Source organism: Lepidochelys olivacea (assembly GCF_965140295.1).
Source record: "Lepidochelys olivacea isolate rLepOli2 genome assembly, chromosome: 4".
NCBI classification, from domain to species: domain Eukaryota; kingdom Metazoa; phylum Chordata; order Testudines; family Cheloniidae; genus Lepidochelys; species Lepidochelys olivacea.
Genome location: NC_140414.1, coordinates 60,642,708 through 60,669,020, shown reverse-complemented (window position 1 = coordinate 60,669,020; position 26,313 = coordinate 60,642,708). Strand labels below are relative to the sequence as shown.

Sequence of the window (26,313 nt, the reverse complement as noted above, 5' to 3'; positions counted from 1 at the left end):
TGACTTCATGCATGTATCATCTACTTCTTCACAATCTCCAAGTTGCAAGACATGGCGGCTGTAACCATGGAGTTGCTCACTATCCACATGATGTTCTGTGGGAAAGATTCTTTCACTCCTCCCATTAGTCCCTATAAAACTCTCAAGTGCAGAGCCCAGTAAACTGATTGTGTGTAGGATTTGGCTCCTAGGAAGTCAACCAAAAAAGCTGCTGCTAATGACTATGTAACTAGAATTTTTCAGACTCTATATCTTAAAGAGCTATTTATATAAACAGTACAGTATTAGATATCTTGCTTGTTAAAGTATACATTCATGAATCTGTGTAATCGTAGATATATGGAGCATGGAATAAAAGCTGCATTTGGTCTCGGGGTACTCATTGTCTGATGAAGGTCTGACATACTCAGCAAATTGAGACTCGGGATAGTAAAATAATTTACATATGCATTACTGTACTAGGAATAGAAGAGCAGCCTCTGTTATTATTTAATGCAAGTTAAGGAATACAAATATAAGCCATGTTTTAATAAAGGAAAATTCACATAAAAATAATCTGTCATTTCATGGCATCCTTAATAAATCTCTTGATAGTTCCACCACATGCAGAAAGTCAGTGATTTAATTGCAATGTGTGTTGCTATTCCACTCACGCACATGTGGAGCAATACAATTTAGGAGGCAAAATTCAGCTTTCATGTAATTCCACTGAAGCGAATGCCATGCCATCAAGGGTGAAGTTGGCACAATATTTTTAAAATGCTTGGCGAGTAAAACAAACAAAAGATGCATCTCTGTTCTGGGAATAGGGCATATCCATGCAAATCCTGACTCTGATGTCAAAAGGGTTTCTGATAGTTTCACTGCTTTGTGGATAGGAGAAGATTTCACTTCAATTACATTTCACCCAAAATATTACTTAGTTATTAAAATGATGGACAAACACATATTAATGCAAAATGTATCCTAACTTTGATTTTTTCTAGGGCAAATTGCAAGTGAAAATAAGTTTGTTTCATTATAATTTACTACTTGTCACAGAATAAATATTGCATCTCTTCAGGTACAGTTTCTAAAATAAAAATATACCTTAAGTACTGGGAGATATGCCAGAAGCTCGTTACTTGTCTCCAGATTTACTACATGGGAATAATGTGGAAAAAAACCTCACTGTTCTTAGATTTAAACTCAGCAACCTATAAAATTTATTCTTATATGGTATACTCGTTCATGACCTCTAGTCTTAAGAAATTCTGTCATGTTTGAAAACTAGTCCCTAGTGGAGCCTGTATCAATGTTAATAGCTAAGAGGTCAATGCAACTGCTAAACAGTTTGTATTACTGTCAGGGTGGTCATGAAAACAACACCTGCTGCATGAGCACTTGGCAGCTGGGTCAACAGGCACTGTGGGAATTTATCAATTTAGGGGGCCACTTGCATAACACTTTGACTGATGAATTGGCAAAGACTGGCTTACTGGACTAAAGCTGCTCTATTATGTATGACTTTCTTTGGGATGGCAGAGGAATTGGCTTCCTGCAGGCTCCAGAAAATAGTCAAAAGATAAACTGAACTGTTTTTTCCTTATAAAATGATAAAAAGTGAAAGCTCCTTAATACCCAATGTTAGAAACAGTAAGAAAATGAAAACAAAACCGTTACAGTCAGTGGATTGTGCTGTGATTAAAAAAAAAAAAACCCTCAGTTTTTCCATAGTGGTTACAAAGGACTTTTTGTGGTGTACTTCTGTAAAGTGAAACTCTCTAGGCTGGTATTTACTAAGAGCTTTAATTTCTCTTTAGTGTCTCTTATGGGAATAGTAACTGCATGTGGCTAGGTAAATGAGATAAGAATTTTGCATTCTAAGACTAAACTAAATATAATTAGACATTAATTCTGACTTTCCATTCTCTTAAATGACTTAGAGGGATAGTAACTTTTTGGATAGAGGGAGATTGTATGGCCCACCTGGGTGGGTTCACCAATAAAATGGCTCATTTTGTTGACAGCTTTAATAAGTGCTTTCAGAGTATATCTCTGAACCATCAAACATAGACTTTTTTTGGAGAATGGGTCTAATACTGTATATTTCTATTCTCATCTCTCATTAACCAAAATCTTCATAAATGCAACATTTAAACATTATTTTTATATTTTTCTGAAAATGGCAAATTCCTGACATATGAGACAGTTGTATTAAAAGCTATAACAGCTGAAGTTCTTGGGAACAGCATTCACCTTAGCTTCAAATCGCCTGAATGAGATCAAGTGCCCCAGACACAATCCTTTGTTTGGAATAAATTAATTTGTAAATATTCTTCTGGTATCATAAACCGCAGAAGAGTGTCAAAAAGGAATGCTAAACTGAATGGTAGAAGTTTGTAGGGTTAAGCAAGTTTAGGGCCTAGTCCAACTCAAAACAACTCCAGCCTGGCCCAAAGACGCTTTGCAGACATGCTGTAGTCCAGAACTGTGAAGACTAATCATAATGCATGGGGAAGTATTCTCCCTTGAAAGTCCATGGAGCACCTGATTAGGTATTAGATACTGCCCTCTTTTTCAAAAATAAACAGGACCTAAGGAATTGCCATACTGGATCAGAACAATTGTCTGTCTAGTTGAATCATGTATCAGACTATGGCAAATACTAGATGATTCAGAGGAAGGAATGGATTTCCTTAAATGGATTTCTATACCTATGTCTGGTGAGTTTCTTTCTAACCCGAGGCAATGTTTGATTTAGATCCTGAAGCATAAGAGCTTAAGGGTTTGTCTACACTAGCACTTTTGCGGCAAAACTTTTGTCAGTCAGGGATGTGAAAAAACCAGTCCCCTGACCAATATAAGTTTCACCAACAAAAGTGTCGGTGTGGACAGCACTATGTTGGTGGGAGATGATCTCCCACTGACACAACTACCATTGCTCGTTGGGTGTGGTTAAATTATGCCGGTGGGAAAGCTCTCTCCTGCCAGCAGAGAGTGGCTACACGAGACCTTATAGCAGCTCAGCTGCAGGGGTACAGCTGTGCTATAGTGGAGACATAGCCTAAGAGTTGTTTTCTTAGATTTCTTTAGATTTTCTTAGATTATAAACTCTTTGGAGCAGGGATGTTTCACTTCTCTAACTAAGGTGAGCTCCCTTTAACTGCTTTTCTCCCATTACCTCCATTGTATTAAATGTATTAAAATGTAATGATGCTCATGTGCCAAGATGTTGGACATTGGTGTATGGAAGGGAGGGGTTTTGTGCACAGTTTTCAGATCCCCTATCATTCCCTTGGAAGTAGTTGCATTGTAAAGAACTTGAAATTGGGGTAAAGGGATTTGCTTCTTCATATGTTGACTGGTGTATAGGGTAGTATAGAAAGAACTTGGGCCTATTTTTGTCCATTTGAATCTGATAATTCCTCATTCCATACAACTTTTGGTGCTAATTACACCTCGGAAAACCTTTTTGGGTGATTTTAATTTCATCACTGTTTTTATCACAAGTCAGAATAATTTTACTGAGTCTATGGATTTTGTTTTATAAATCATTTGGGTAGGATTTGGGGGCCTGTTAGAAATAGTTGCTGGTTTTTAGGACTTGATACACAATTTGGAGTATTCATTTGGTGGTGGGAAAACAGAAGATCCTTGGTATGGCCTTTGCTTTTCTGGTCACAGATAAATTCTGGGGTGCACTGTTCATTGTACAAACTTACCTGGAGAAGAGGTGGATGACAGCAAGTTAACCCATGCATATAACTGCCTGGAGGCAGGGACGTCTCTAGAAACCATCGGGCAGATCCTCAGGCATAAATTGTCATAGCTCCATTGAAATCAATGAGAATCTGCCCTCATGTGTTCTTCCTGTGTGTGGGACCTCCCAGGCAGGAGAAAAAAAGGAATGCTTTGGGGAAAAATGTGTATGTTCCTCATATAGTCATTGTCACTGCACAGACCCTTTGAACCAGTTCCGTATGTGAACTACTACATCATTTTGCACAGCACACCCGCTGGCCTTGGGCACCAGTCACTAAGACAGGAAGAATTTGTTGTCCTGACACCGGTGAGTACTATATATACTCAGCTGTAGGCACTTGTGATTCAGAATCCCAGCTGAATCTTCTGTGTGGATCGGTTCAAAAGGTTCTACTGTAAATATGGGAGTCTAGGCTGCCACAAATGTACCCAAATACGCCCAAAATATGAGCATCTAGGCTGAAGTAGGGTAAGATCCAGAGATTGAGGAAGATGATATATAGGCTTCCCCTGACAGTTTAAAAAATCATGTCGTAGCATTTAAATTATACTTGATAGTGGTTACTTTTGGTGAGAGTGTGTGTACCAGCTGATGGCTCCTACATCTGCTGCTAGGAAGACTCCTGAGTTGAGAATTTCCCTCAGTTTTTGTTCAAGCATTGCATGACCAGAGCTACGTGGAAAAGTGAAGCATAAATAATTTATTCTGTTTCACAGAGTATTCATTTTATATTTTGCCTAGGTAGTTTTTATTAACCTGCTTATGAACAGATTGATCTAATCTGTGATGTGAATAAAGCAATGCTTACCTTTTGGGGTCAACAATCTTGTAGAGTTTCCCATTGTGAGACTGTGTCATGCTTTTGCTGCTTGATAAAATGTACACCTCACCTGTTAAAGAAATAGATCTAGTAAATTAGTGTTCTTTAATAATATGCTGTACCTCTGACTTACCATCTAGCTCTATTTGCAAGATGGTGAAAACCTCATGAAATAAATATCTTGCATCATTGGAAAATACAATGTAATTTTCCTGTTTGAAAACATGTATGAAACAATTCTTACCAGTTAAAACTAGAAACATGAAACAAACTTTGTCATGCAAATTTAAAACCAAATTCTTCACTTTTAACATTTTATAGAGCTAGTTGAAGATTTCTGAATTTCAAAATTTAGACAAAACTTCAAAATTTGGGTGGGGGGGAAGAAGGGGGTAATTTCATCTGCCCATTCAATAGTTTTACTATTGAAATATGGAGTTATATAAATTTAAATTATTTTTTGAGATGTGAATGTGTGCAATGTATGACAGGCCCTTCGTTATAAAGATGACTAATTGCCTGTGGGCTGTTCTGACAAATATCCATTCCAATTTAAAAACTATATATACTAGAAACACCAAGTTTTTTTCTTTCTAAAGGTGGTGGTGTGTGCATTTGTTCATAAAAGCGAAGGAATAGCATCAGCTAGAGCTAGATGCTGTGCAAACATCCTATGTGAAATTGTAGTAAGCACCTCAGTACTGAATTGCAGTCCCATTGCCACCCAAATCCTTGGCATCTATTAAGACATTCCTGCCAGTTGTGTCAATGCGGTTAATGATCTTTTGATGTCAAGAGTGTGAAATCATCAAACTCATTTTTCCTTTACACCAAATTCAGGATTTGAACTCAAGTTTCTAAGGTGAAAGTGTCCTATCCTACTATGGCACTGAACTTCCATAGTTAATTGTTTAAATGAGTGTTGAGAGGCAAATATAAGTCAGTTATTAATTTAAGAAAATCTCTCATTGGTCTTTACGCAAAATCCAGTTAGCATGAATGAGAATTTTAAGTTCTGAAACAGGAGGAGTAAATGGCATTTAGATATTTTCAATCAATTCTTGGCCTCACTTTGATGTGTGTCTTATGCTCATGGAACTTAAACTACATTTGTGCCTTTCACTTAAGTTCATACCCCCTGCGTTTGTGCACAGATTGAAAATAGGGACCTTCACCCGTTCTGCTACCTCTCCCTGTTGCTTCTTACATAGATGCTAAAGAGTAGGAGGGACGATACTATGGCAATCTTGGTCAAAGAGTTAAAAAGAAAAGAAAAGCTATGCTGTAGAGTCTGATACAATTAAAGATCTACTATAATACTGTATGGTGCAGCATGTAATTTTGGTAAGATTTATTTTGTAACTTAATAAGAGTTTTTCTACTATACCTAATTCATCTTCACCAAATCCCAAAATGTGACCTGAAAAGAAGCCTCTACATGAACCACTGTTGCCAAGACATAGAGGTTTCTCTTGCCACTGTTTGGTTACAGGACTCTGTTGCAGCGTTAAAAAATTTCTGTAATCAAACACATACAATGCAAACTGTTATATAGCATTTGAAAAGAGAACTTAAAATGTCCAGATAATAAAAGGGAGTTGCAGTAAGTAGTTCCATGGACACTTCTATAAAATTAATCACAATATAGTTTCCCAGCGGGCATTGTACAAACACAATTAATCCTTCTGCCATCCTTACTCACGTTGCTTAGTATCTATGTGTGGCAGAATTGAGCCCAAAGTATTGTAAATATATATATCCTGAAAATACTTTGTAAAATATTTCTCTTGCACGTAGGTACTAAGCATTTCTCTTGCTTGGTGTGACAGGACTGCACCCATTCATCCAGAAAGCATTACTTTTTCTCCATCATTGATGTTTCCATGAGACCAAGATTCAAAGCTGCTCTGTTAATCAGTTAGACCCCGATCTTGTAAATACTTACACACATGCTTAAATACTTGATCCATTGAAGTCAATGAGACTACTCGTGTACTTAATGTTAAGCGTGGGCATAAATGTTTGGAGGATCAGAGTGGATTAGGGGGTCTCTGAGGAACCTTTGGGATCAATATCTCCATTTTAACCTCCTCCAGAGATCAAGTATGTCACCTCTGCTGCTATTCATTAGAATGCCATGACTCAGAAAGTAGTGGTCCCTATCTTGTTTCCAAACCTGGAGATTTCCCTATGGCATTGCCACACTGCAAGGCTGGCAGAACTACTTTAATATGCAAACATGCAAAATATTATTGTTGCTTTATATGTATCATAACTGAATATATTTTAAGACACCTACCCGTTGCGGTCTCCAAACACATAACTTCCATAAAGTCTCTGAGATTGGCAACCTCGGTATACAAATCCACCGACCAATGGTCCACTACTGAATGGTTTGAATTCTAGAAGTGAAGGCTCGCTTTCTAAAAAGTAACTACCATAGCATTAGATCAAATGCAATTTCATATATTAAAAACAATTATGCAAATACAGTATGAAGAAAAGTTATTGCCATTTAAATTGCACCAATGTTGGGATGTACAGGATGTATAAGACAGGAAATTGAGCATAAGGGAAACCAGAAAACACCATCATAAACATAGAGGGACATAGCCTAACCTAAGACTGAGAGAAGAATAGAGCCAAAGGGGTCATATCCTAACTATCCTATTGAAGTTGATGGGAGTCTTGCTATTGACTTTTATATGACTTGAGTTTCACCCACAGAATGGATCTGTTATGCTTCAGCATTATAAATAATAAAGGGGTGATTTAGGGATTTAGGAGTTCAAGTCCCATTGACTTTCAGCAGGACTTGTGCTTTTGAAAATCTTGTCCAAAGCTTCTTTCTTTTAAGGTCAGTTCCTTAATGCAATAAGCCTGTACTGTTCAGTATCATGCATCAGTTTGCTGACTGTAGTTTCTTATTTAGGCTGAGGCCATTATACTGCTGCTAGGATTGACAACAGTTAACATGCATTTTTTTCTTGCAGAACTGCACTGTTAAATCATATCAGATAATCTCCTCAACAATGTTAATGTGTAAATGATCCTATATATGCAATTAAACTATATTTAAAGACTACATAGGTTAAAACCAGGCTCAAATTTTGTTACAATTATGTAATTTTAAATCACAGCCAATAGATATTTTTATTTTACATAAATATTGTTGCAGTTGGACTGCCACTTGTAAATCTTTGACTGAATTTCCCAGATTAGATTATGATTTTAAGGGATGAAATTATACAAGGGAGAAAGGGAAATTATGATTTTATTTTTTTTGTTTAAGCAACTGACCACTGCACAAGCTCTGGCAAGTTCTTCTGGACGGACACAATTCCATGCCACAATACTGCTTAGTTTGATCTACGGTAGAGATGCAGTCAAAATTCTGTTGGAACAGTGGTTTACCAAATCCGTTTCAAACCACACTTTTCTTTGGCTTGGCATTCATAAAATGACAACACCAAATATGTGAAATAACTAAAATTGAAGTGACTGTATTACATATGTGGACTACTGCATGAGCCAGCTCAGTTATTCTACTTTCAAAGTACGGTACAGATTGGGGGAGAAATGGGTATACATAGGTCAGTCTAAAGACCTAGATAGCTTATGTCCCATGAAATTAGGTCAGTCCTTGATACCATACAAGTGACACTGCTTTGAACTTTACCACACTTTACCGGAATGAATTTAGAAGTTGTTAAATGTTCAACATAGACAGAAGATAGCTCTGAGCTGTGGTCATCTGGCTTTTGTCTGAATTTGCAAGTGTTCTCAGCAAGCATCAGACTTTAACATTAAATATAACTCAGATAATTATTTAGCAATAATAGCCCCAAGTCAATAGATTATATCAATTCTTTAAAATCCAAGTTTCCTGATGTACTGTGCGCCATGTTATGACTTGTGAAGTAATATTATATTGTACATTTCCAAACTGAACATTTTAACTGAAATTTAAACAGTGTTCAGTAGTTTCCCTATTTGGTTGTTGGAACAGAGTCCCTCTCACTGCTAGGGCACCTCCTCCTGGATGCTTTGGGGATTAGCTCTTTCCAGGTTTTATGCCACCTTCTGCCACTCGCTTGCTTGCTCTGCCACCTCTCTCTCTCTCTCTCTCTCTCTCTCGCTCTCTCTCTCTGTGGCTCAGGGTGCTCTATCTTCATGGCTTCCTGCCGGGTCACTAGAGTCTCGCCTTCCCAGGTATCAAAGTCCCTCCATACACACTATCTCCAGCAGTCTTCTCATCCACTGACCAGATTATGCCAGTTCCCAGTGGCTTCAGGGAACTCAGGCTTGCCCTCTCCTCTGGGTTCCAGCTCAGGGATCCTCTACTCAGCCAAGGGCTGTACCATCTTAAACCTTGCTGCCCTTTCCCTGAATCTTTTCCTACACCCTCTCAATCTAGTTTTCTTTCCTTCCCTCTCTAATGTTCAAAGAGTGGCTACAGGCTCCCTCATTGCAGCCCCTTTTTGATGCCAGCTTCCTTGTTTTATACTAGCCCCACCTGTTCCTTCTCAGCTGGGCTCCATCTTCATTCCGGGGATTTCTGAGGCCACCTAATTCCCCTGACCTGTGGCCTATCTGATTAATTGGCCCCTTCTCAGTCCCATTATCGTCTCCTAGGTTAGTATGGGGGCAAATACCCCCATCATATTTGTGCTCTGTTGTTTTGCCTCTCATTTAGTCTCCATTACAAGAGGCACATTGCCTAAGACTTAAATTCTGTATCTTAAGAGGTTACATGTGAATGAGTAAGCATACATTTTCATCACTTCCTGATCTTTCAGAAAATTTTCTTTATGAGCAGTCACATATGGTCACAAACATGTATAACAACAGACCTCATCATTTACATTTTCTTTTCTTTCCTTTATTTTCTTGTACTTTGTCTTTCATTGGTTTCCTATTAAGTTTACAATATTCCTTTTTATCTGGTTTTTCCTAGTTTCCTATGGCAATACACCATAATATGGCAATACTACCATATTTATTATTCCATAGACTTTTTGAAGGCTGTTTTTCATAATAGTTTTGGATAAAACTTACCATAGTCTTTCCCCTTTACTATTTGCAAGATTCTTGCTGAAGATCTATTCTTTCCATTTGAGTCTGAGCAAAGTATTGTTAAATTAATATTTACATCTGTTGGGTGGCGATCCACGGCACACCTGTGCATCAAAAAGCATGTTAGAAAAGTCATAAAAGACTAGGGGAAAGCTTCTTATGGACTCTTATTTCTCTACTAATAGAATATCGGGTCAAATTTTGGAAGACTATTCTCTTTGTGTTCCGTATATTTTAGTGGACTATATTATTCACTGTGCCCAGATCACAGAGAAAACAAGTGTGCATAAGAAAGAGTTCATACTTTTGTGACAAAAACAAAAACAAAACTACAGCTACAGCTACAAAAACCCCTTGTGCCTCATGACACATTCTGTAGAATGGATAGACTTTTTTCCTATTTGTCACCAAGAATTGGGCTCTGCTGAATAATGTTTGAAATTATTGGTACTTTAACTAGCTTTAATTCTGTAAGGCTCATCAAATCTATGCAACTTGATTCTTATTGCATAGCGGTGTTGGACCATAGAAAGGAAGCAAAGAACAATTCCTTTTTTAACCAAATTGGATTTCTTCTGTTTCTCAAAGCATGGCCTTAAATGTTACTGGGCAAGTTTATACTCCATCATTACGTTGGCACAGCTGCCCTGATGTAACTGCACCACTGCAGAGCATCTGGTGAAGACGTACTATGCCAACAGGACAGCGCTCTCCTGTTGGCATAATTACTCCACCTTGGTGAGAAGCGGAAGTTATGTCGGCGGGAGAGCATCTCCTGCCAACATAGTGCTGGTATGGACAGCGCAAAACTTGCACTGTGCAGGGATAGGGCGTTTTCACACCGCTAAGCACCGTAAGTTATATCAACTGTAGTGTAGACCTGACCTTTAACATTACTGCCCCTAATTGCTGAACTACAAATTATGTGAATCCCTCTGCTCTTTGTTATCGTTCAGATTGCACCAGATGTTTGTTTGTTTTCTACTTGCCTTTTTTTCTCAGTTAAGAAAAGGTTTCACTTTTTTCCCCCTCAGCCATTCGGAATTGTATTACTCTACACTTCATTTTAAGTTGTAGTGGCTAATTGAGTTCTCTTTTCTTTCTTAAAGCTAACAGATGTCTCTCCCATTACTTTAAAAATACTTCTGTTTCTGCCACTTCAAAAGATGATTTATTACTTGAAAATTTTGTGCCTTTTTTCTACCAAATATATTTTTTGAACTATGAGAAATCTGTACAAACCTCTGAGGGTTTTAAGCAGCTTGCTGCTGGCTTTATTAGCTGACTTCTGCTGACTCTAGAATTATTGCTATCAAACCATGTAAAGTATTTCCTAATATACCACAGCTTAACTCACTCCTTTGTACAAAGGTGTATCAAAAGATTCTTAATATACTACTAAGCATGTATCTAGTACTTTACATCTTCAGACCATTGTACAAATGATAATGTTTACACTCCCTGTTCCCCTCCAAAATTACTATCTCCCTTTTCAGATAGGGAATCTGAGGAATAGCTAATTGGTTTGCCCAAGGCCACAGAATAAGTACCTGGCAGAGCTGGGAATATAATATAAAAGTTCCTGCATTTCATCTGCATATTTAGCCAACTAGACTTTGCTGCCTCTGATTGATCTGAACATTAAACAAATGTTCAGATCAAGATAAAATACAGCAAATTTTCAGTATCCTGAAAACAGGCATATGGACAAGAATGCATTCCTCCTTTTTCCTTTCTGAAAATGAATTTAGTGCTCTGGGAAGGGCTTCATTGACAACAATACACTTTCTTTGCTCAGGACGGATACAGCCTGGGCAGCAGCAGTGCAAACTTCTTTAAACTGCCTTATGCATGTGCCTCCATCTCAGTCAGGAAGCAACTACCTGTAAGGGCAAGAAGATATTGTAGTTTAGCTTCTATAGCCCTTCTATAGACCTTGGGGTCTCTGAGGGTGTGAAATAATCTCAAATGTTGCTGGTATTTTTTCTTCTTTAGCCATGCATCTACTAGGCATTGGAGAGACACCACCATTTAAGATGTGCTATTAAAGATACACTAGCTGGCAGCAACTTGTAGTCAAAACAGCCTTGATTTGCAATAGTTCTCTAAAGTTGAAGATCTCCTGTATCCCATTACCATATTTCCAATTTCATACTAGAGAAATGTTTGGCCTGCTTACAAAGAACCTGTGCATTTTACTGCTCAGTAGGAACAGGGCTGGATTAACTCTCCTAAGGCCTGTGGCTATTAGATTTTGTGGGGCCCCTGTATACAAGTCTTTTTCTTAATTTAAAACAAAATGATCACAATTATGGCATCGTGGCTATTAACGCTATACTAAACGTGGCTTTTAATTAACATAAAACCATTCTGTGGTTACATTTCAGCCTTAAAACATGTAGAATATAGTTAAGTTAATTCAAAATAGCCTACTTCTTCCCTTAGAACAGCTGTTATATTAGTGTCTTTCTGAGAGGGCGTTTGGGTGCAGGAGGGGGCTCCAGGCTGTGTTGGGGTGCAGGAAAGGGTGAAGGGTGCCGGCTCTGGGAGGGAGTTTGGGTGCAGGAGGGGATTCTGACCTGGGGCAGAGGGTTGGAGTGCAGGCGGTTGGGGTGCGAGGTGCAGGCTCTGGCCGGGAGGTGCTTACCACAGGCAGCTCCCAGCCGGCGGCGCAGCAGGGCTCAGGCAGACTGCCTGCCTGCCATGTTCCCATGCTGCTCCCAGAAGTGGCCGGCTGCTGGCCCGTCTCTGTGGCCCCTGGTGGGGGGGGGGGGGGAAGAGCGTGTCTCCGTGCGCTGTCCCTGCCCTCAGCACTGCCTCCGCAGCTCCCATTGCAGTGCACGGAGACACGCTCCCCCCCTCCCCCCGGGGCTGCAGAGACGTGCCAGCAGCCGGCCGCTTCTGGGAGCGGCATGGGAACATGGCACGCAGGCAGCCTGCCTGAGCCCTGCTGCACCACTGGACTTTTAGTGGCACGGAGATTGCAATTGACTGGCAGAGGCTCCAGGATCGACCTGTCGATCGTGATTGACGGGTTGGTGACCACTGAATTGTATAGAATTTTGGATTTATTTTTGTGGGGCCCCCTCCTTAGCCCGAGGCCCTGGGCTGCAGCCCCTAAAGACCCTGTGTTAATCCAGCCCTGAGTAGGAAATCTAGTTACAAAACTATGGTCCCAGCCTGGCCTGATGGATGTGGTGCAAAGGCCCAATCTCAAAGTGCTATTCAAGATTCTGTGACATATTCCTTCCAATTCTTTTTTTTTTTTTGGGTGCTAAAACCCTAACTTTATGAGCGGATTTCTGTCCTCTGATGTCTGTTGCTCTTGTTGATTTCAATAGAAACATGTATAAAACATCTGAGAGCAGAATATGTCCTAGAATTAGCAAGCCTAAGAAGCACCTGGATCACAACAGTGTTTGCTCCTCAACAATGACAAATATAACTTACTTACCTGCCTGGATTGTGGAGTCCATGTGCAAAAATTTCAGGAGGTTGATTGGTGCTGTTAAAGTGTGGGTTGCTCCGTGGTATGGAATAAGGAACATTGCACAAATCAGTATCTACATCCAGACGTAATACAGAACCTGTAAAGTCGCTGAGAAAGTTGGAGGATAACATAATTGACTTTAAAAAGTACTTCAGCTGATATATTTAATCTATACAGTACTACAATGAAGCAAAAAAGGGAACCACTTATTTCACTGAGCCATATGTAGATTACTTTTAAGGAACATAGGAATCATAGGGAGTGCCATCCCTGAACTGATCATTGGGTCATCTAGTTCATTATCCTGTCTCTGGCAGGATTATGTTTATAAGGAGGTACTTGGTGCTCCTTTATGAAACAACTTGCCAATAGGGGAACTTTCTTCAAACCCTGACAATTGGTTTATTCCCTGGAACATGAGGGTTTACATCCCTCTTATGTTTAATCCTCTCTAAGGTAACTATGGATGTACTCATTATATAGCAATATAATGTGTGTGTTTGTGTATTTAATATGGTTTTAAATCGTGTTCTTGGATTCAAGAATGATATCTAGTGGGAGTGAGCTCCAAAGATTAACTGTGGCTTATGTAAAAATAAAAGTTCTTTCATACTTTGAATGGAGCTTTGATAGGAAATGTTGAAGCTAGTAATGAACAGAATTCTTTTGTCACAAGGAATAGAACAAGGCAAAAACATTTTCTCATAATGTTCATGATGGGATGGGAAAAGGATAACTCAACTTTATATTATACTATCAAAATGTCTTTTCAAAAACATGCATCAACTAAATATTTAAATTAATTGCTTTCTGTCCTTCCCCATATCCAAACCTCAATCTGTTTCAGTCTCCCATTATTGTATGTACATTTAAAATAAAATGTTGGAATTATTCTTCAGTTTTGCCACTGATAATGTGCTTATTGCAAAAGCTACAGAACATCTGCTTGTCTATCAGTGGTGATGAGGCCTCTGAGTGTAGCATCTCCTGTCAGTTAATGAGGGAAGATCTCTCCATCTGGACTCATACATTAATTATTCTAAATGACAAAGCAAGTGTTATTCCAACTGGAATTTAGCACAATGAACCAGGGACAAGTAGATGGACAAAGCTGTAGGGGCAGCACCCGAAATAGGATTGTTTCATTTGCTATCTGGATGTTTTTCTGGTTGTTGCAGGGCCATGATTTACCTCGGTATGTGTCTGTAACCTTTTTTACAGCACATTTGCTTCTTTAAATTGGCCTGTTTGGAAAAAAATTATTTAGGAGAGGGAGCCTTTGTTATGTTTAAATTAGGGCTGTCAATTAATTGCAGTTAACACATGCGATTAACTCAAAACAGATTAATGGTTGGTTTTTTTTTTTTTAATGAGTGTTAATAGCACACCTCTGGAGATGGGACTTGGCGGCAGCCAGGCGGGGAGTGAGGCACAGTCTGTGGCAGCGAGCAGGAGTCGACCAGGGACAAGAGACTTCGGAATGAGGGCTGGCCTTAGGGGTGGGTGAGGGGGGCCATTCTGTGTTCTGGGAGAGCTGTCCTGCTCCACTGCTCCTCCTGCCCCCACCACTCCATGGAGCCGCCCCTGGCCAAGCTGCTCTGGACCAGGAGCCTGCCTCCTGTCAGCTGCGCAGTCAGGGGTGCTGGTGGGGGAGGCAGGGGGCTGATGTCGGGGTGTCCCCCTTCCTCCACCCATGTACCAAGTTGCTGCTGAGCTGGGGTCAGGGAACAGGGGGAGCCTGCCTTGTGCTGCTGCTAGCTCAGGAGTGAGAGCTGCTGACAGCAGCTGCTGCTGGCTGAAAAAGTGTTCAGGCTCTTGAATGCTCTGCTTAAAGAGAGAGCACTCCCCCAACACATATACACACACTCCCCCCACACACATACACCCACACTTCCCCCCAACACACACACAGAGTCTGTTTTGTTTACCTTTTTACAGTGCAAATGTTTGTAATAAAAATAATATAAAGTGAGCACTGTACACTTTGTATTCTGTGCTGTAATTGAAATCAACATACTTGAAAATGTAGAAAACATCCAAAATATTTAAATAAATGGTATTCTATTAGTGTTTAACAATGTGGTTAAAACTGCAATTAATTGGGACTATTTTTTTAATCTTGTGATTAATTGTGATTAATTTTTTTAATCATTTGACAGCCCTAGTTTAAATCTAATCACAACTGCTGGTGACAGATAATTAAATGCTTTGATAACACACATGTATGAAAAGATTTATTTCAGCTGCAAGAATGTACTGAGACTATTTGCTTAACTCATGCTCCGAAGTAAATGATGCTTAGTATCATGAGTAAGGTGAGCAGGGTTTGTCCCTTTGTGTTTGTGGTGACTGGTCACAACACTGGGGGAACTCAAATGTCTGACCCTAATTATTGTTGAAAGGCAGAAGACAAATAATTAAGAAAAAGGAATCTATCCATTGGCAGGTTTTGTACCTTAAACCATCCATCTCCTCCATATCATCTAGAGTGATCATTCCATCACCAAGGAAAATGTATAAGAAGCCATCTGGGCCAAACAGAAGCTGTCCTCCTAGATGTTTTCGGTGTAGCTCTGCTACTTCTAGAAACACTGTTGCTGTTCTCATATCAACCTGGTGTGGATTTTTCCTGTGGTATGAAGATATAAAAATAGACTCATAGACTCAAAGGTCAGAAGGGACCATCATGATCATCTAGTCTGAGCTCCTGTACATTGCAGGTGACAGAACCTCACCCACTCACTCCTGTAATAGACCCCTAACCTCTGGCTGAGTTACTGAAGTCCTCAAATCATGGTTTAAAGACTTCAAGTTACAGAGAATTCACCATTTACATTAGTTTAAACCTGCAAGTGACAAATGCCCCATACTGCGAACCTCCCTGTCCCCACCTCCCAGAGTCTCTGTCTATCTGACCCAGGGAAATATTCCTTTCTGACCCTTTCTGACAATATGGAGATCAGTTAGATCCCGAGCACATGGGCAAGACCCACAGCCAGACACCTGGGAAAGAAATCTCTGTGGTAACCCAGATCCCTCCCCATCTCGTGTCCCATCACGAGCCAATTGGAGATACTTGCTGCTAGCAGCCACTGATCGGCTACATGCCGTTCTTGATTTCCTGTTTTTACTAATAAACTTAAATTCAGTCAAATGACAGAACAGCTATTGTAACTCTACAGTAAAACATCAAACAATTTCACAGAAATTGCTGTCACAAAAGATATTACACAGGATAATTTGGGAACAACTGTAATAAAAATGATAATTGAAAGTGTATTAAAAAACAGAATGAGGCAATATACTCACTGCTGTTTCAAAACTATTGCTTGAAATTAACCCAGTGGTACTTCCTGAAGGTACCAAAATAAACCCATTGTAAATATTATGGTTCATTTCAAAAATAAGGAATACCAAAGAGAGAAGAGTGCTGAACAGCATAATGTTTTTGATTTTTTGACTTTTAATGGTACCTGGATACTGTGTATTCTACGACCCTAAGGATGTGGTCATGAGGTCCAATGGCCCACCGTTCTTGGTTGGTGGTATAAGACACATACAGCTTTCCGTTTTTCTTATAATTGGGATGGAATGCAAGGCTTAACAGTCCTCTTTCATCTCCTCCCTGCAGTCAAATGAAAAACAAAAAGAATTGTGAAGTTAATTATGTTCTTTATTGTGTTTCAGCTGTAACCCCAAAAAAGTCTTTCTATGGATAATCTTTGCCCAAACTCTTTTCTTTCTTCCTTGACTACTGCACAAAAAGGATTATAAAACATTTCACTTTCAGCTACTCTTTAAGAGTTAGAACAAGACAATTGTCTTGTGTCATTATCTATGCACAAGACTCTTATACCACTTTTGTGGAGTGATTTGTGTATGTAATCTCTGGGAAGCCATGAAGACCAGTTTAAGTGCTGTGAAGAATTCTTTGCTGGGTTACTAGGTTGCTTGTAGTTCGTAGAAGACAAATAAAAAGGTCTGTAATCAGAAGTCACTTCTAATCCAAGTATCCAAAACCTAAAACACAGTGTTGGCTGCCAACTCCCACTGTCTTGGCAATATGTTTAGAAAACAGTTAAATTGCTTGTGTAATATGTAAACCTTTGTTTTACCCTGGAGGCAGCTACATTAGTTGTCACAACTATGGTGGTCTGTTCATCATAGCTAGCGTACTGTAGGTAATAAGCAGCCTCGGTCTCTCTGCATAGAAACCATAGTTTTATATGTGGCCTTTCAATGGAAAGGTTTTTGTTATTCTTAAAAATAAAAATAGAAAATCTCCAAACAACATTTCTTGTTGTTATGATTACCTCCAAGATTAGTACAGTTATATGTTATGCATCAAATCTATATAATATACTGTGACAATGCAAATACCAGTGTACTTAAATAGAAGGCAATTTAATCTTCTGGCTTCTAAAAATATATGTAATTTACCATGGCTTAAATTTCATTTCGCTGTATTTAAATAAAAAGAGCATATAGATTTGTTTTACCCTTTTAGGTAATATACGGTCATCTGCAGAAGAGCACATAAATAAACAGAATAATTTTAATCAGTGGTTCAAATTCAATTCATATGTGACTGTTTACATCATGGCTATTTGGTAGCTTAGGTCAGGATTCCTCAGACTTTCAGAGCTGGTAATAAGAAATGTTTTGTGATCTTCCCCCCAAGACTTTAAACCCCATTCAGATGCAGGCAAATTTTTTTGTAACCATACCCACACCTGTGATAACTGAATATGAAGTTCTAAATTAAAAGGAGTGTGAAATCTTTTAAATACACTTGCAATTCAGTGTTATGGATGAGTCTCTCTTGGCTGTTGCGATATGTTCAACAGGAGGCCTCATTCGGAAAATGCACAGTTTACATTTGTTTTCACTTGAGAGATTCCTATACTTTGTTTTTATCACAACCACTGAAGAGAAACCTGACTTAAAGAAACAAGGATGAAAGTAGGATGAGAGCTTTAATAGTTTGTACAACTAAAGCTGGATCCTTCTATTTCAGAGGCAGCCAAAATCAGCTGAGTTTTTGGCTAGAGAAAGTCAGCTAAGTGATGTTGTCAGAAGAGAAGTCTGCCCCTTTGTCTTGCAGTGGCCTAGTCAGTGCTACTGAGTTATCTGCATCATAGACAAAGGGGTTGGTAATCCACCCTTTTCTCTTTCGTGGTTCATCAAAAACATAGTCCTGAAGCTGGATCTGAATTTATTTTAGATTCTGATTTGAGTTCCTGAGAGTTTTGACCAGGTTACCTTGATAAAGTCTGAAACAGAAGGCTAATCTGAGTTTCTTTTTTTACAGACTAGAGGGCATAGATTTCCAAATTTTCTGATACATGATTCTACCCTGTTGTGCGTAGACACTCCCGTTCTTCCTTTGGAGAGAAGAATCAGCTCATTTAGATGCTCAAAGATGGCAACTCAAATTGAAGCCTACCACCCAAGGTGAATTATTGAAGACATCAGCAAGGGGTGATTGATGATCATTTTTCTCCTAATTTGAAGATTCTACTTAGCTCTCATAAAATAAAATGCTATCTCCCCTCAGTGTGAAATAGGAGTTGCTGGTGAAAGATCATCACAGAATAGGACAAACAGAAAATTGAGTGGAGAGGTTTTAATGAAGTTCACTGCTTCAACAGCTTCATGAAGGATCTAGCACAGATTTCCAGACATTTTCTTAGCAGCAAGAAATTGGTGGTGTATGAAACACTGAAGCTATGAGGCACTATGTGTGGTGTTTTGCATCCATGTGACCAGACTGCTATTCTTTCTTGTCATTGCTTTGGCACTGTTCTCACAGATGGCAATACATGGCTTTCAGTGAATGTGGAAAACTTTTATTGTCTCAGATAAGCAGTCTCTTGTTTATCCTGTCCCAACTTTACAAATTGGTAAGTTGCCTTCAACAGAACCTCAAGAAACATCTCTTTCAAATGCCAGAACCTCTGCAGCACCAGAGACATCAGTTGACTTATCAGGTTGAATTGTTAAGTATTTGCTTTTCCTGGCTTTGGAAAGCAATTGCTCTCAGATGTTCAGTTATGCCGCTAATACAGTATGAAATAGCATTATTTGACAGAACTACTGTTTCAAATTTGGTAGCTGCTCTAGGTCCTATATCTTTTGAAACCATACCTACTGTGCATATAAGGATACAGTTTTCTGCAATGGTATGCACTTTATGTTGTTGAACAGGTCGGTAGAGATACCAGATCAAGTCTTGCTGATTTTTTTTTCAAGGCTTCAAGTTTTCTCTCTCTCTCAAAAAAAAAAATCTGTTTTCTTTTTCAGTAATGGATTTTTGGTTTCCAAACTCTACAGCAACCCCTCAGGCTTCATACTCTTGGCAACTGGCAATTTGAGAGCATGATGCGCATTTGTCAAGCCAACTGACACAATAAGAAATGTGATGGATAGTTTATTTCCACATTTTACTTTCTTTTAGTTTTCGTTGAACTAACCTGCCACCTTCCTTTTCATGAAACAGTCTAGATTTCTGAATCACCCCTAGGCTGCAACTGATCTCCAACAAAGTCGGGATGACACATGCAAGTTTATCTGAAGCTCAGCAGTATTTTCAGGCATTAGCCATTGACACCTTTTGTTGGCAGTCTCAGCAGGGAGTCCATGAAATATGAAACTACTCTCTGATCCCTTTGAAGGCGTATCCAAAACAAGGTGAAATGTATTGGCAGAACATAACAAAAAAGCTGGCACTGCACTTTCTGTGCAGTTCTGGAGACTGATTGAGAACTCCTTTTGCTGGTAATTCACCACTTTTCACCAGCAATATATTTGTTTTAAAAATAGTTTTTTCTATCAATTTGAAATGTTGGACCAGCTCCTTAGCTTCAGCCAAGGAGTGCTTGGTGACCCTTGTGGGGAGTAGGTTGGAGGTAGTGATGCTATAAAGAGGAAAAATGAAAAAAATCACGTTGTTAAAAATCAGTTCTGTTTAAACTTGGACGAGACATTAAAATACCTTCATGACAAAGGCATGGTTATTGCATGATGTCACTACATGGCAAGGTATCTGGGTTCCTTATCTTAATATGTGTGGATTTCTTTTAAGTGTAACCTTAACTCAAAATTTCATGGGTTTGCAATGCTCGATTTTAGATAAATTACAACATCCCTTTAATGTGTTTTATCCCTAAATTACTGATCAGTATTCTCAACTAACTCCACCTTAATGTAAATTTGTCTGGAAATTGACAGTTGTTCTCCAATATTTTGAATCACTGGGATTAAGGATTCTTAATTCAGTTGCGCCCACGTTAAACTGGAGTAACTCCACTGACTTCAGCTGTGTTGCTTCAGTAATGAGAGGATTTAAAGAGCAGTAAGAAAGTATTTTTGTCTCAAGTCAGTGGCTACAACCTTGAGAACACACAAGGAGCAGAGTTTTTGAGAAAGAATGTGTATCTATTTAATTTAGGTAAAATCAGTGAGGTTTTAAGGGCGACCACTGTAACTGTTAACCCAACATGTTACCTAAGCAACTTCCTGAAGTGTGCAAAATTGGACTCTATTATATATTTTCAAGTGATTTGTCTAGTGTAATTGTAAACAATTCCAGTAATAAAGTTACAAATGCTTCCTTTGAAAAAATATGCCATAATCCAGTTAATTTTATGGGGGTGAAATAGTATTCTGTGTTCGTGTTTAACAAACTTGTGGCCGGGACTATCCCAATTTAACAATTAACAGCATTTAACAGCAATTAACAGCATCTGTTCACTTAAAGAAAATGGCATGTGTATGTGTCAAAAATATTTTTTAAATATTTAGACTCATAGTATTAAATCACTTCTTCAGTAATTTTTTAGAATGTTTGTTTGAATATATTACTGTATGGACTATTCTGTATAATCTCTTCAGTTAGTAGCCTTTCATTTAATCTATTTCCCATGTAATAAGATCCATTGCAAATCTGCATGACCATATTTTTGATTTTGTGGGTTTTTTGTAAAGTAACTTAAGTATGTTTTTGATCATCTGAAAGCTCTTATTAGGAAATGGCCTTTGATTTCTGCAAACCAATTCCCATTATCTGTCAGAGTTGTACCACTAAGTAAGGATGAGTGAGGGGTTACAGTTAATACAAGAAAAACGCAGAGCTTCACTCATACCTTCTGCAGCTTGGGAAAATTTACCTAGGAACCCCAGTTTCCCTTGGAAATACCAACAGAGCCTCTTCCTGCTTGAATCTCCTTACCTTATTGGATCATACTATAGACTTCAACATCAGCATTAGACTCTCTGCCTGGTCACAACTAAATCAACATTTCATGCAAATTTTGTAGACATGTGGCCCCAGCACGTGAAGGGAATTTGAATATTGCAGCAGTGGGACCCAGTAACAAGATTGTTGCATGGGTGCACACTGCCTTCCACGACTTTCTTCCTTCACCATAATGAGGAGCCTTCCTGTCAGAGGTCAGGAAAGAGAGGGCAAAAGAAGGGACAGAAAAAGCCAGGAATTGGTATGGAAAGGGGATTGGAAGATACTACATAGAGGATCAACAATCCAAAATAAAAAAACTCTATTTAACCACCCTTTTCTCTAATCATCTGCATTCAAGTGGCCTCTGGCAGGGAGAGGACTTGTAAGTTAAGATATTTACCAAAAGGAAAAACAATTACGCCCATGGCATGGTTGTGTGTAGTATGTATGTTAGACCTACCAAACTGCTATTTCTATTCTCCTATTGCACTGCAAACACCTCCATATACTTGGGTCTGTTTCTGCCTCTGTCATCCCTGTAAATTCCATTTGCCAAGCCACTGTTGTATTTGGGGGTTTTATTAAAAAACTGTGTCCCCGCCAATACCTGTGTTCATTTTTAGAGCAGTGTAAATCCAAATCAGCCAACTCTTGGATTTTGAATTTTTAGTCTCTGAATGAGACTTTGCTTGGTGTCACCAGATGAGAGCTGTATGGCTGCAACACTGAGTTGTTTTCATTCACTTACAAAAGTGTCAGACACTTCAGAGAAAGATGCTCAGGTCTTAAATTATTCATATGGCAAGGAGTGTTTCTTAACCAGCTGCCTGTTTCTTCTCACCTTCTCTCTGATCCAGATTATGACCAGTCCAAATATGGTGGGGGGAGAGGATGCAGGGGAGCCCTCCACTCTTCTCAGAAGACCTGTACAGCTGCAAACCAGGAAAGAGTGTCCATGTTGGTAGAGCAGCCTCAGATGGCTGGTATCTGGAAGTAGCAAATGTTGTTGCCCTTCTGCATAGGGACAGCTGCTAGCTACACCTGATTAGCAGCAAGGGTCACCTCTCTCAATGCTCTTTCCAGCACCACTCAGGCTGCATGGGTCAGCTAGAAAGAGGCGTAGCTGGGAGCCTTCAACATTTAGCTGTCACCAAGACGTCAGTATACTTTTTCCTTGTTTATAATACAATATATTTTGTAGGTGTCTGAAGATTTGGTTTGTTATGTTTTGCTTTATAGTTTACTGTTTTTCCAAATAAACCCTTTTACGCTTTAGTTAAGAATATTTCCATCTTTAGGGCACACTGGTATCTCTTCAGTTTCATTTAGCAGCATCTTCCAACTTCAGTTTAATTAAAAATATGTGTAGGGTTATTTTTTGACCTCAGATACACATGCAAAAATCCCACTGAAGCCAGTGCGAGTTATTTGTGCGTCTATATAAGGGCAGCATTTTGCCCAGAGACATTAATGACCAAAATGAACCCGCCAGAAAGTGGAATTATTAGCTCTGGTGTTGGCTAACATCCATTGGAATGCTGTAGCTTTTACTTCCTGCTATAAACTGGGTGTATTGCTATGTGTTATTAAGCAGCTACTGGGGTCCACAGCACATGTGGTGGTTGATGTGATTTCTATCTGTAATTCTATAATTTGTAGAAAGCATAAAATCATAGGACTGGAAGGGACATCGAGAGGTCTAGTCCAGTGCCCTGCACTCATGGCAGGACTAAGTATTATCTAGACCATTCCCATTTGTCTAACCTGCTCTTAAAAATCTCCAATGATGCAGATTCCACAACCTGCCTAGGCAATTTATTCCAGTGCTTAACCACCCTGACAGTTAGGAAGTTTTCCTAATGTCCAGTCTCAAAACCTCCCTTGCTGCAATTTAAGCCCATTGCCTCTTGTCCTAGCCTCAGAGGCTAAAAAGAACAATTCGTCTCCCTCCTCCTTGTAACAACCTTTTATGTACTTGAAAACTATTATGTCCTCTCTGTCTTCTCTTTTCCAGACTAAACAAACCCAATTTTTTCAATCTTCCCTCATAGGTCATGTTTTCTAGACCTTTAATAATTTTTGTTGTTCTTCTCTGGACTTTCTCCAATTTGTCAACATCTTTCTTGAAATGTGGCATCCAGAACTGGACACAATACTCCAGTTGAGGCCTAATCAGCACAGAGTAGAGCGGAAGAATTACTTCTCATGTCTTGCTTACAATACTCCTGCTAATACATCCAAGAATGATGTTTGCTTTTATTGCAACAGTGTTACACGGTTGACTCATATTTAGCTTGTGATCCACTATGACCCCCATATCCCTTTCTGCAGTACTCCTTCTTACGCAGTCACTTCCCATTTTGTATGTGTGCAACTGATTGTTCCTTCCTCAATGGAGTACTTCGCATTTGTCCTTATTGAATTTCATCCTATTTACTTCAGACAATTTCTCCAGTTTGTCCAGATCATTTTGAATTTTAATGCTATACTCCAAAGCACTTGCAACCCCTCCCAGCTTGGTACTGTCCACAAACTTTGTAAGTGTACTCTCCATGCCATTATCTAAATCACTGATGAAGATATTGAACAGAACTGGACCTAGAACTGATCCCTGTGGGACCCCACTCATTATGTCCTTCCAGCATGACTGTGAACTACTGATAAGTACTCTCTGGGAGCGGGTTTCCAACCAGTTTTGCACCTACCTTACAGTAGCTCTGTCTAGGTTGCATTTCCCTAGGTTGTTTATGAGAAGATCATGCGAGACAGTATCAAAAGCTTTACTAAAGTCAAGAAATACCACGTCTACCGTGGATCCTCTATGATATTTCTCTGCCTTTAGTCTTGTAATACGTTATTTTCTGTTCTCTGACCACATGCATAACTCTCCCTGTCCCTCCAATGCTGGCCACACCTTTTCTTCTGCTGTCATACCCACACATAAGTATGGAATTGTGGTTCAGGCACCATTTTACAGGTTTCTTCTCGAAAATTCATGCAAACAAAAATGAGTGCCTCACTCAGAATCTCAGTGGTGACATTTTATTTCTCAATTTTATGAGTCAATACTCTCATTACAGTAATTATTTTAGGGGCCAGTTCTGCATGTCATTTGCAAGCTGCAAATGAGCCCTTAAAGCCAGAAATTTGGCATATCGAAATGCAATCGAAAAGATTTTATGTGAGAACAACTGTAGGGGAAGTTTGAGGGAGGCTTTTTTTGGACTTGTAGAGGAGTATGAGTATTTATAGGAGTATATTTTATTTAGCAGGAGCATACTATATATTTTATATATCATAATTTTGCCAATAAAGAAGGAATTTTTTGTGAGCTTAGAGTGAGCCAGAATGTAGACAAGGGTTTTAAAGATTCTCAGATAATGCTAGTAGGTTAAAAATGACCCCACTAGTTCCCATTTTTCTTCTGATTTTAATTAAAGCAAGAACAAAAACTTTTATATGCCCTTGATTGCTTTATAACTTATACTTTCTTTTCCTTACCTTCACAGTCTTTCGAGGAAACCAGTCACTAAATGCAGGATCTCTCACTTCTAGTCCTAGTCCTCGGTATTTTAAAAAATTTCCTCTAGTCCAGATTTTGCTGTTCTGCTGGGCAAGTCTTTAACTTAATCCAAATGGCAATCCTGGTCCCCTGTCAATACAATTCTTTCTTCCAGTCTTCCTAAAGAAAGTATATGAAATTTACAAATCCAGAAACCAAAATAACACAAACCCACAGATTGCCTCCTTCACACTCCCCTAGTAAGACATGGGTCTTGCTTTAGCAAAGCTCCCACTTATTGGTTGGAAGCAGTTAAAATTTTTAAACTTGCCAAAAGCCAGCCAATAATTGAGAGGTTCTGGGCAGAGAGATATCTGACTGGGAGTGTGATTGATAGGAGGTGGCGGTGAGCCCATGTTAGGTCTGTGTCTGGACTGGGAAACTTCATGTACTGTTCTACTTTAGGAGAATTGGAACAACAGAAAACAGAGGGTATCAGAACTGGAAGAGGGAGGTTCAAAATAAAGGCCAGATAATTACTGTATTTACTAAAGTTGGTTCAAGAAGATGTGAATTACACATTTTCCTGCACCAGAGAGGCCCCTTGGACCTTAGGCAGCACTCACACTATGGGAAAAGCAGATGGTGATTCCACCTCTGTCCTCCCTGGGGTTTTCTTGCGGAGAATGACAGCTTTAAATTTAATCAGCGACTCTGAGTGCTTCAAAAGTAGAAACCATTGAGGGAAGGCAATGAATAAGTATGCTCCCTCATGTCCTGTCCTATTCCACTTCCTCACCAAGCTTTTTGGCAATTCTGCTGTCCTATATCTTAACTCCCCAGTACTTTACCACCACAGACTGTCTGCTCCTGGTGATCTTTCTGTAGCCAGAGATTGAGATCCATTCTGCTGTGGAACTGGTCTCCCGAGGAAGGTGGTGGAAGCCCAATAAATTGGGACTTGTAAAACTTGACTGCAGTAAGCACTAAAAAATTTAGGGACAACCCTACATTGGCAGGGAGTATGGGTTAAATGATCTAATAGGTCTTTTCCATCTCTATGTGGTGAATGCATGTCTTGCCACTCTGTTTACAGCAATGAATATCCCTATAAAATTATTGTGAAGGGTCCAAGAGAGAAAGCTGGCATGGTCTGAGAAGCTGGCTCATTATATTAATATTCACTAATGCATGGACACTTTAATGAAAGGCCAGTAATGACTTTTCAGTCATAACAAACTTTGATTTTACATTTTTAAAAAGTTACTCCTTTCAAACAAAAAAAGGAAACATTTTTGCTAGGCCATATTTTAATACTATTTCTAGATTTTTCCCCCCATATAGGGACACAAACAGTACAGTTTAAACCCATTTAGCAATTTAAATTATTCTACCAATGACCCAAGTTGACTGCAGTCCTCAGAGAATACAGCATTTGTCT

The 26,313-nt window shown here is 39.2% G+C and overlaps 2 protein-coding genes across 4 annotated transcripts in view; one reads left to right on the top strand and one right to left on the bottom strand.

Annotated features, from left to right (window-relative positions):
- The window catches only part of ANAPC10 (anaphase promoting complex subunit 10), a 211,338-nt gene extending 188,891 nt beyond the window's left edge, over nucleotides 1–22,447 (top strand). Inside the window, exon 5 of one of the 2 annotated variants that reach the window (XM_084625668.1) lies at nucleotides 22,228–22,447. In XM_084625668.1, coding sequence (XP_084481794.1) covers nucleotides 22,228–22,335 — 108 coding nt within the window. In that variant the 3' untranslated portion in view covers nucleotides 22,336–22,447. Of the gene's footprint in view, nucleotides 1–18,442; nucleotides 19,391–22,227 lie in introns of those variants that run through there. The other variant, XM_084625667.1, reaches the window with a different exon arrangement.
- HHIP (hedgehog interacting protein) overlaps nucleotides 1–26,313 on the bottom strand; it is an 86,642-nt gene that overhangs the window by 11,435 nt on the left and 48,894 nt on the right. For both annotated transcript variants that reach the window (XM_084625656.1, XM_084625655.1), the window contains exons 5-11: nucleotides 16,605–16,756; nucleotides 15,587–15,760; nucleotides 13,096–13,239; nucleotides 9,624–9,745; nucleotides 6,865–6,988; nucleotides 5,953–6,083; nucleotides 4,554–4,635 (exon numbers count right to left, since the gene is read on the bottom strand). In XM_084625656.1, coding sequence (XP_084481782.1) covers nucleotides 4,554–4,635; nucleotides 5,953–6,083; nucleotides 6,865–6,988; nucleotides 9,624–9,745; nucleotides 13,096–13,239; nucleotides 15,587–15,760; nucleotides 16,605–16,756 — 929 coding nt within the window. The remainder of the gene's footprint in view (nucleotides 1–4,553; nucleotides 4,636–5,952; nucleotides 6,084–6,864; nucleotides 6,989–9,623; nucleotides 9,746–13,095; nucleotides 13,240–15,586; nucleotides 15,761–16,604; nucleotides 16,757–26,313) is intronic.